This window comes from Corvus brachyrhynchos, unplaced genomic scaffold (genome assembly GCF_000691975.1).
Source record: "Corvus brachyrhynchos isolate BGI_N302 unplaced genomic scaffold, ASM69197v1 scaffold279, whole genome shotgun sequence".
NCBI lineage: Eukaryota > Metazoa > Chordata > Aves > Passeriformes > Corvidae > Corvus > Corvus brachyrhynchos.
In genome coordinates, this window is record NW_008246060.1 from 379,055 (window position 1) to 389,989 (window position 10,935).

Genomic DNA, 10,935 nt, shown 5'->3' on the forward strand with positions numbered 1-10,935 from the left:
TGCTGCTGGTGGCTTGGATTCCCATCTGGAGGAGTGCAGAAGGTTGATTATATGTGTGCTGGTGGAAAGCCATATTTAGGCTTTGGAAAAGGTTTGGACTTTTTCTGCAGGACTTGGGACCTGCAAGCCCAGCAGGTCAAGTCCCATCCTGACCCTTGTGTGTGCTGTGCTGTGTTGGAAGGGGATGCAGAATGGCACCTGGGCTGTGGTGCAACCCCACAAATACCTGAGGTGTGGAAATGGAGAGGAGGTGGTTTGTGCAGCTGCACCCTGAGCAGAGTTTGGGGCTGAGCGTGTGGGGCAGGGCCTGAGCTGTGTCCCGTGGGGGAGCTGTGCATGTCAGAAGAGGAGCTTCTGGGCTCCTCCTCTCATTCTCTGTCCCTCACTGTGCCCATCTCCGTTCCCACACGCAGGCCAGGCCATGGGTGGCACCGTCAGTGCCGTGGCCTCTGTGATAGACCTGGCAGCCGCGGCCGATGTCACCGACAGCGCCTTGGCGTATTTCCTCACTGCCGACATCTTCATCGTCATCTGCATCATGGTGTACCTGCTCCTCCCCAGGCTGGAGTACTCCAGGTGTGTGCCAGTCTGCCAGGGGCCTCCCGCAGAGGGTTTGCAGTGGGATTGCTGGGGGGATCCACGGGATGCTCACTGTGCCGGTCCCTGCCCCGTCACCGCCACCAGCCAGGCTTCCCCTTTCACCGAAACCACAGGCTGAAACTGGGCATGTGCTAAGTTTCTGCCAAGCTTTCCCAGGGCTGCTGATGCCAGCGCTCCCAAAATGTGCGGAGTCAGTAGAGAGCCATAATCTGGAGGCAGGCAGCCAGGAGTGTCTCCATATTGTGTCTGCCACTCGGATGTGTGTGACCCATTGGTCTGGTTGGTGCGTGTAGCCCCCAGAGTCCTCGCCTCCATGTGCCTGCATGCACTAGGTCCCTTCTGTGAACACAGAGGGTGCAGAGAGATGAGGAGAGGGGATGGTGGGTCTCCAGAGGTCATCTCTCTCTACGAAGTGGGAGCTGGAGGTGTGGTGGGCTTGCTGGGTCCAGTGGGCATCCCTTTGTTGCCAACTTCTCTCCTGCCCTCTCTCCAAATCTCAGTTGTATTCCCCCCATGCTTCCCTCTTTCTCCAGGTATTACCTGAGCAGCCAGAAGGAGAGCCCCTCTCTGGTCTCTGTGCCCCCTGACAGCTCTGTGGAGGATGAAGCAGTGCCAGGAGGCACCGTGAATTCCTCCTTCCTCACAAGAAGCGCTGGCATCCCCCCACTCCGCCCCATCCTGCAGAAGACTGCCCTCCTTGGCTTCTGCCTCTTCTATGTCTTCTTCATCTCCATCATCATCTTCCCTTCCCTCTCCTCCAACATCGAGTCTGTCAGCAAGTCCTCAGGAAGCCCATGGAGCACCAAGTATTTCACACCACTCACGTGTTTCCTCCTATACAATTTTGCTGACTGGTGTGGGAGGCAGGTCACTGCCTGGATCCAGGTGCCCGGCCCCAGGAGCAAACTGCTGCCTGCCCTTGTCCTCCTCAGATCCATCTTCCTCCCTCTCTTCATCCTCAGCAACTACCAGCCCCGGGCTCATATCCAGACCGTGGTGTTCAACCAGGACATCTACCCTGTGGTTTTCACGGCACTGCTGGGGCTCAGCAATGGCTACCTGGGCACACTGGTCATGGTCTATGGCCCCAAAATTGTGCCAAAAGAGCTGGCTGAGGCAGCAGGGGTGGTGATGACATTTTACCTCGTGCTGGGACTGGCTCTGGGATCTGCCTGTGCTATTTTTGTGGTGCACCTCATGTAGAAGGGGTAAACAGAGGAGGAGGATGCCCTTGGTTTGTGGTGCTGCTGTTGGGTATTTAGAGTTTGGGTTTTTTTCCCAAAAGAGTCAGGTATGCTGTGGTTTTGAGACAGGCTGCCTGTCTTGGGAGGGGGGTAGTTGCATCCAGGGGGATGCAGAGGGAAAGTCTCCCTTCTGGGAAGGGGCATCCCCTGTGCTTGGGAAGGTTCTGTCAGACATTTTTGCTCCCCAGTTTAATGGAGCAGGAACCAAAACAGCCTCATCCTCCCCAGGGAGCTCAGGGAAGCACCAGGGACACAGGGATACTGTCCCTTGCCCCTATGCCAGTGGTTTTAAGCTGAACCCAGGGCTTTGGGGGCACCTTGGGTTTTGCTGCCACACTGTTATGAATTCAGGTTGGGTGGTCTTTGGGGGATCCCCCCTCACTGAGCTGTGATGGTGGTGTTGAACTAAAAAGGATTTGAGCCCTGGAGCATTTTCACACAACTTAGGGAGTGAGTAGCAGCTGCCCCAGGAATCAGGGCACTGTTTTGCACAGATTTCATACAATCATTCCACAAAAAGAAAAATAAAGGGAAACTGTTCCACTTGGACTTTTGCTTGCTTTAATTTTTCCATGTAAAATTGAATTGAGGAATCATCTACCTCCTAGCATGGTGCCACTAATGTTTGGGACTATTTCCTGGCCAAGCTGAGAGGAGCTGAGAGCTGTGACTGTGGTGTGATCCCCAAGGAAAGTGAAATGCTGAGTGGTCCTAACCTGAGGTTTTTAAGGTGTCTTTAGTCTGTGTTCAGAGAGCTCTGTGAAAACCAGGGGGAGGTATGAGAGAGGCCATGGTGTGAGGTTCACAGCAGAAATCTGGTTAATTTATATAGACAGGCAGCATATGGCCTCCAGATGTTTTCAGAGGGGTGAGCTACTGTGACACCCAAAAATATGGCCCACCCAAAGAGGACTGGCTTTTAAAGTCATTTAGACTCCCATATGCCAGCACAGCCTGGACTAAATCTGATTACTGTATTTATTTTCTAAGATTGGCTGGATTTATGGTCTGAAGAGGTGAACTGGTAATCAGGGATGTAATGGCAGAGGCTTGGCAGTGCAGTGATGCCTCAGAGATGCTGTCTGTGGAAATTAATTCCTTTAGGACTGGGTTCGAAGCAGCTGCTCCATTACTGGGATGCTCTCTCAGCACCTCCTGCTTGCCCAAGTCATGGTGGAGCTGCTGGATGTGGGGCTTTGCTGGGAGAACAACAGGATCATGGTGGTCACTGCCCTGGGGTGCCATTTGGGTGTGGTGGACATTTGGGTTTTTTACATCTTTTCCAGTGTTTAGTTTGGGCCCCTTGGCAATACACGCACCGACCTTTGCTTTACAGCTGCTTTTTATTTCAACATAAAATCCAGACACAAGTGGAAAATTTGTTGGGTGTGCAGTAGTGAGGAGCAGCTTTATGGAACATGTGGGCTCTTGATCCTGTCCCTTTGGTGGGTTTGGAGCCCTTTGGCCTCCAGCACTCAGCCAGGGACTGCCTTGACCCAGGTGAAGGCCCACCCAGGGGCTGAGGGTCAGGATGCTGGCTGCCCCTCATGGGGGTCAGTGCTCCCATCGCCTCTCTGGTGCTGGAAAAATGCAGCAGTTGGTCAAAAAGCCCAACCCAACTTGGTGCTGGCAACCAAAAAGTCCCTTTGTGGGCTTCAGTGGGCCTGTCTTCAGTTTGTGCATTTTACCCCAATCCAAGGAATTATGAGATTCAGCTTGTTTTTTTACTGCTTTGCATCTCTGCTCCTCCTCTCCTTCCTGTTATAGACCAAATTCTTATCTGCTACCATTGCTAATAAAGATGATTCTTGATCCTGTGCAACTGCTGGTGTCTGAAATAATTTCTCTTGGAGATGCACTGATGCATGCAGTTTTAGCTTGCATTTTTCCTTCTGGTCATCCTTCTCTCCCAGCTTGGACTGTAAACTCAGAGAAATCCCAGGCAAGGGCTGGATGAAGGAGCCCTGAGAGCACTGCTTTGAGAGCACAGTTATTCTGATGGAATATCCCCATGCAGGGGACATGCAGGTAGGTGTGGAGAGTGTTCCTGTGGCAGGGGGAGTGAGCAAAAAGGGGATTTATCCTTTGGTTTCGGTGGCATTCAGCTAAGGAAGGTTAATAAATGAGGGGAAAAAATCAATACAGATGCAAATTGGGCAAGAACCAGATCTGGGTATAAAGCAGGGAATGCTGGTGGGAATGCCATGGTATGGGGGTGGATGCTGCCAGGCGTCTGAGCCATGAGCTGTGGGTGATCCCCCTGCAAAAGGGGATGGATAATTTATAGGGAATTGCATTTAATGGCAGGGAAGTAATTACAGTGCCTGGGAGAAGTCACATCTGCTGCTCAGCGTGGGCCATACTGAGGAGTTCAAGGTAAGGAAAAGTGGGACGAGGAGGGAAATGGTGGTGGCAAGGCAGAATGAAGGATGCTGGATCTGGGATGCACCAAAGTGCAGCTACATCTTGCTACCTGCCTGGGTGGGTTGAGTTGGTGTCCCTGCCCATGGCAGGGGTTTGGAACTAGATGATCATCACATTTCCTTCCAATCCAAACTATTTCATGATCCTATGATTAATGCATCTTTGACAACAAAAGCAGCCATGAACCCCAGTTCACAGGCCTGGAAGGATGCTCTAGCCAGGAGGAACACTGCAGGGATCAAACCTACTTCACATTTAGCTGGGAGACTATACTGCCTTTTTTCTAGTTCTTCAAGAGCTTACAAGAGGGAGTTGCTTCCCAGAACTGGGATACCTGAGGTCCAGAGGAAGACCATGGCTGTGGGCAGGGCTGGAGCTGAGCTGCATCCATGTGTCTTCCTCACCTTCCTAAAAATGCATTCCCAGATTTTGTCTCTGTAACTACCACCCTCCTCTCAGCCAGCAGGGCTGTGCATGTTTTCCCATCTCCCAGCCGAGGAAGGCAGGTGTTGATCCGGCTGCCACGGGAAGGACTACATGCTCTGCTCAGGGCTTGGCCCCTCTCCTCTGTGGGTGTAAAACGAGCCATGCAGGCATTGCAAAATTCCTGAGGGAGAGCCCACGATGTGAAATGGAGTCACACAAATCCTGGTGTGGTGCCCAGCACTCGAGGTGGTGCCCAGCACTGCTGGCTCTGTGACCCAGGGTACAGAGAGTCCCAGCACAGAGGGGTTGCTGTGCCTGTCCCATGCTGCCTTTTCCAGCAGCCTTTGGAGTTAAATCCTACTGGCCAAGGGGAAAAGAAAGCTGGGATCTGGCAAAGCAGAAGCAGCAAGGCAGCGGGGTGCTGGGAGCAGGAAGGGAAGGGATGAAAGGGCACAAAGTGGAGGGGATGCATCTGCTGCAGCTTCTGCTCAAAGGAGACCAACTGAGCTTATGCCTGAGCTGGTTTTGTCCTCTCTCAGCTCTGTGGTGCCAGCTCCCCCTCCCTGCTTCAGAGCTGGACCAGGTTCAGTGTTAGTATTGGGGGCTTGAAAACAAACAAATATGCTGGAGGAGGAAAGGGAATTTTTGCTGTGAAGCAATACTCACCCCACATCAGTTGCAAGTGACTTCTCTTTCTCTCTGATCTCCAAAGCCTTGTCCAGGCTGTCCTCCCTCAGTGGAGTGCCTCACAGGGTAGGAATGCTGGCACCTCTCCATCTGTGGCACCAGCCTTTGTGTTACAGAGGCTTTGGTGCAGTGCTGTTACCCCCCGGGAGGCACCTCTGAAGCCACCTCGTTATCCTTCAGCATTGCCTTGGTGGTGGCCAAAGAGCAGCAGGAACAAGATGGTCTTTAAGGCCCCTTCCAACCCCAAACCATTCCATGATTCTATGAAACACAAGCAGTCACTGGGGGCTTGGGAAGGGCCACCATCCACAGCAGATGAGCTGAGCTGAACCCGCCCCTCCACGGGTGCCCCACAGGAAAAAACAAACCTTGGCTTTGAAACCTTGCCAGCCAGCTGCAGGCTTGCCCGGCTGCTGTTCTCCTTTTACATGTTTTATGGAGTAATTTGTACTATATTTACACAGCAGTGATAAACAGTTTTTAAAATGGAAGCAAAGAAAACGCTGCTGGATGAATTGTTACAAAAAAGCCCTGTTTGCCATTCCAGCAGGGGGAAAAAAGGGATAAAAATCACCATCCTAGGGACATGCTGTTCGTCAGATCTGGGTATTTTTTTCCCTTGATTTGTGTGCCTAATGTGAGCAGAAGAAGTCGCAGATGCATGCTGAATTCTGCAGGGAACATATGCATGCATTTAAATCATTTACAGCATTTACTGGTGCAATTGTAAAGCACATTATTTTTCTGCATTTGTAATTAGGCTCCAAACAGATGGTGAAGGACTGTAGCTCCTGATTAGACAGGCTTGTGCTCTGTTGGACGGCGCTGCGAGAACAAACTGAGATGAGAAACTTTTCCTCCTAATTTATCATGCCAGGGCGGGGGAGTGCAGGAGCTGGGGCTGCCTGAGTGTGAATTCCAGCACGCCTGGAGAAGGCTGGACAGAGCTCAGCGAGCTGTCCCTCTGCCATCCCTGCCTGCTGGTGGATGGGCTGCCTGGACCCCCCTGCCAGCTCCTCTTCCATCCCAGGTTTTGTGACCCTGCCTTGCTGCACAGCTTGGAACACCTGCCAGCGCAGGATGGAGTGTCTGCTCTGACAAATGCCTTCAATATGAAGCAGGAGCTGGGAGGTGAGAAGGGTTTTTAAAGCAGGAGCAAGCTCCAGGCTTGTAGCTGTTTAGGAGGAGCGATCCCACCTGCCTGGCCTCAGTTCCACTCTTTTTGCCACCCTTGGCTTGGCGAGAAGGGGAGAGATTTCCTCCTCTCCTGAGGGCAAACTTGAACCTTAAACAGCACCACAAGCTCATCACTGGTCCCCTGCACTCACCTTCCAACTGCCCAGGAGTCCCCCTTGCTATAGACACCCCACTGTACTCACACAGGGGACAATTTATCTATCCGCTGTTATTTGCACTTCTTCCTACCGTTTCTTATTTTCTTTGCTGACCTCCTTAAATCACAAACGTGTGAACCTGATCAAAATGGGTTAATGAGAGGCAACTGGCAGAGCAGAGCAAGGCAGAAGAGGAGCACGACAGCACTCTGAGACCTCACGGGGCTGGAAGTTGTGACCCTGGGTGAGCAGCACAGGAGCCTTCCAGGATTCCCTTGAGGAAACAGCGTGACCAAAGTTCCTTTGTGTTCCCTTTGCTGGTTCCCCCAGGCTGTGGAGATGAGTGGTCACCTTCCCTTGGGTTTTTATCTTGCTGCTCCACTGAGTTACCAGCGAGGTCAAACACAGGTGTGCCCCAGGGCTGGCCAGGAGCGAGGCCATCTTCTGCGTGGCACAGCCCTCTGGTGTTCCCTGACCCCAAACAGGGAACAAGCAGCTTGGAGACCACCTTGCAGGGAAGATGGCCCAGCCGAGGGTATGATGGCAGGGGACATGGGAGATGGGAAGGGCTGTGGGGTGGATTCTCTGTGCCTGTTCATGGATTCGCTGTGCCTGTAGATGGCACCTTTTCCTTTGCTGAGGAAGAAAGAATAAACTGAGGGGAAGGAAAAAAAACAAGCTGGTGAGGTAGGGCTCAAAGCTAAGAGAAAGGTGCTTCACATGTGTGGCATGAAGTGACTCAGGGTAGTTGCAAAGTTGTCTCCTGTCACTGCCACTGCTCTTGATCCAGATCACCTGGATCGTCACTGAACCCTCTCCAGTTTACTAACATTCCCCAGCAGTAAGAAATCACAAGGGCTGAGTGAAAAGTGCTTCCAGCTGCAAAGAGAGTTGCTCCAAAGGGTTTTTTTTACCCTCATCAACCCATTGTGGATCTAACAAGCCCAGCCTGGGGCTGCAGGGGGCTCTCAGTGCCCCTAGCAGGGGATGTGCCCTGCTGGCCCCAACTTGAGACAATTCTGCAAACAGGCTGCTTTGGGGTCTGCAGAGTGCAGAGGGCTTCAGCCAGGTCCTGGCAAGGCTTTTTGAGGCTCACCAAAATCACCTTGACCCTTCTTGCCATGTGTTATCACCACAGGAATGCTTGGTCCAGGGGTAGCTTGCATGGCCCCACCTGTAAACACAAGCTGGAAGATCCCTGAGGAATTCCCACAGAATTAGGTATTCAAAGGTGAGCCCAGTTTCTGCCCCTCCTGCTGCCTCCACAGGGACTATCACCTTCCAAAGATGCAATTTGAAACCCAGTACTTCTGTACTTCTAAAGGGAAAAAAAAAAAAACAAACAACAAAACCAGCTGCTCTTTCAGTGCTTTTATTCTCCAGAGAGAGAATTCCAGCAATCCCTTAACTTTGCTCAGCTTTCTCACCAGCCTCCTTCACTCATAAATTCCTAAACAAACAGTGTGATCCTAATATTGGCCTTAAAATTCTGTGTGAAATGGACCTGGAAATTAATTTCACACCGGAAAAGCCGGCTCACTGTCAGCCACAGCACAGGTGGTTGAAAAGAAAACTCCAAGATGGCTCTACAAATTAATTGTGACTCGGGTGAGAAGGTAGCAGGTGGGGAGCTGCTTCCCTCACACCGCCATCCCAACCCACGCAGCACCATGGGGTGCTAGAAAGCTGTGGGAGAGGGAGGATACCACCACTCCCCTGGGGCTTGTGGTCTGGGGGGACAAAATCACCATGTTTCCCCCCAGAAAAGTGGAAGCAGGGGGCATGGGCTGCTTTTTCCCGAGCATAAAAGCTGCCCTGCATTTTTACACAGGTTTTATTTACTGAGGAAAAAAAAAAAAAAGGATAGTACTTTGGGGAAGCACTTCCAGGGACCCTTGTGGGAGACTCCTGGGGAAAAGGAGGTGTGAAGAAATGACGGATGGCACAATATTGCACGGGCTGGTTGTCAGGCAGTGATGTCTGTGCACACCCTGGAGTCCGTGGCAGAACGTGGTCCGTGGCAAGCAGAGATAATTCAGTATCTGAGTGGGGCAGGATTTTGCATGTGTCCGTGTTTTACCTGCTTTCCATGTGATATTTCATCTATTTAGAGACAAACGGTGATCCCAGCTCTTGCAGTGGAAGGCAGGCAGAGGAGTGAGACATTGTGGGGAGAGCTGGATGCAGGAATGTTCTGTGACTGGATGGAAAATGAGAGGGGGAGAAGCCCTGCAGTACAATTTCAAGGTTGAGTGAGTGGTGCCAGGAGGCTGTGAAAGGCTCTGCTGAGCTGCTCTATGTTCACAGACAGGATGGAGAGGGGATCTGCCTCAAAAAAAAATCAGGTTTCGCTGTAATAAGCCTGTGGGGAAAGGCTGGGATAGCAGGGAGGTTAGTCCAGCTCTCCAGCTCCCTGCTTTTGGCCTGGTGTTAATTATGATCCCAGTAGCAACTGGGAGCATCTCTCTGCTCACAATGTATCACTTTCTTCTATTTCCTTCTTTTCCCCAGCCCTGAACCTGTTAAAAGGCACATCTCCCACAGGCTGGGTCTTGGAGTACCATGGATTTCTCCAAACAGGAGCTTGGGAACATCAGCTCAGTGTCCAGCCTACACACAGCTATTGCTGTCCCTGCCTGATTTAAACTGGGCTTGACAGGGAGGCACAGATCACAAGATACTGAATTCCTGTGTGTTTTGTGAACCGAGGCACTGAAATCCTCCCAGTCCTCCCTCTCCTCTTCAATGGGAAAGGCTGCAGCCTGTACTCCACTGGGAGTGGGACTGGGAGTCCAAGCCAGACCCCCAGGCCAGGAGGAACTCGGCCTTGTTAGAACTGACTTATGTAAAATAGGTGACACATCTTCAAACCAGTCAGGATGTGAGCAGAAATCCATGGTGTGAAGCCAAGGCATAGGAACCTAGCAAAGGAGAGGCATGCTCCTGTTTAAGTAGAAACACTGACCTGAATTTATCAGGAGAGTATCATTAAGTGAGACATCACCTGTGCAAAGCCAGAGCAGGTACAGGCACCCAGGCCTGAGACATGTCTTCACCTATGGTTTTGCTTTGGTTCCTCTCTTTTTTTGTCATTTCTTCCCCTCATTAGCTCCCTGACTTTGTGGATGTTGCTGGGATGAACACAGCGTGAGGATCCTGGCTGTGTACACGCTGCATGGTGATGAAGAAGGCAAGGAGGGGATGAAGGCCCCGGGAGAGAGAAACTCCCCAGAGCAGGTGGCTCAGCTCAGCGGGGTGCTCAGAACCCCAAACAGGTAACACCTGCACCCTTTGTACTCCTGGTGACCCCCAAGGTCCGTGCCAGCTACCAACGCCAATTCCTTAAGGAACCTAACACAGCCAAGGTGTGATGTGAGAAAATTATCTGCCGGTGCCTTAGTCAGCTGCAGAGGGCTTATTGCATTCACCTGTTTGCCAGGGACTTTGGGTTCAGCCCAAAGCAGCTGCACGTGTGCCAGGGCTGGCTCTGGGGTGTGAAGTGCTTGAGGCTTAGCCAGGTTTGGTGGAGGAATCCCCCCCATCCCCAGGGAGTACCAGGAGCAGACCTGTGCCCAATTCCAACCAATCAGCCCGGGAGCTGTGTTAATGGCATAATTAGAAGGAGCGGCTCAAGAGAGGCAAAGGCTTAATTACCCCCACCTATGCCTGCAAGAGCATTTGCCTACGGGTGCTCTAGGATGAGGGGAGTGGAGGTGAGTGGAGGGGAAGGGTCCTCACATCCCTGGAAATGTTTGAAGCCAAATTGGATGAGGCTTGGAGCATCCTGGTCTAGTGGAAGGTGTTCCTGGCCATGGCAGGGGAACAGAATGAGATGATTTTTGATGTTCTCTCCAACCCAAACTATTCTGGGATTCTGTGATTCCTAGGCAAGGCTCCAGGGTGGGCTTTAGCAGCACAAACCGTGCTTGTTTAGCATTCTAATCAAAGCTGGTCGTGATGGGGTTGGGTGTGATGGTACAGTTCCACGGGCCCCATGTGGTGGTGGGAGGCCGGTGTGTGCAGCAGCACAGGACCCAAAGCCCTGCCCGATCCAGGGACAGGGAGTCACCCCCTCGGTGAGAGGATTGGTGTCACTGCAAGTGGCTTTTTATGGCTTTGTTGCTTCCAAGAAGGCAAGAAATGGGATGAAGCAGTGGCATTTGGCTGTTTTCCCAAAAGCTGCTTGTGGGGAGGTCTTGGACCGGAGGCAGGAATGTCCT

At 52.0% G+C, this 10,935-nt stretch overlaps 1 protein-coding gene across 1 annotated transcript in view; it reads left to right on the forward strand.

Annotated features, from left to right (window-relative positions):
* Nucleotides 1-3,666, forward strand: part of SLC29A3 (solute carrier family 29 member 3) — an 8,994-nt gene extending 5,328 nt beyond the window's left edge. Inside the window, exons 5-6 of the mRNA XM_008642732.2 lie at nt 414-576; nt 1,134-3,666. Of these exons, the coding sequence (XP_008640954.2) occupies nt 414-576; nt 1,134-1,803 (833 nt within the window). The 3' untranslated portion in view covers nt 1,804-3,666. The remainder of the gene's footprint in view (nt 1-413; nt 577-1,133) is intronic.
* The last annotated feature ends 7,269 nt before the right edge of the window (nt 3,667-10,935 follow it).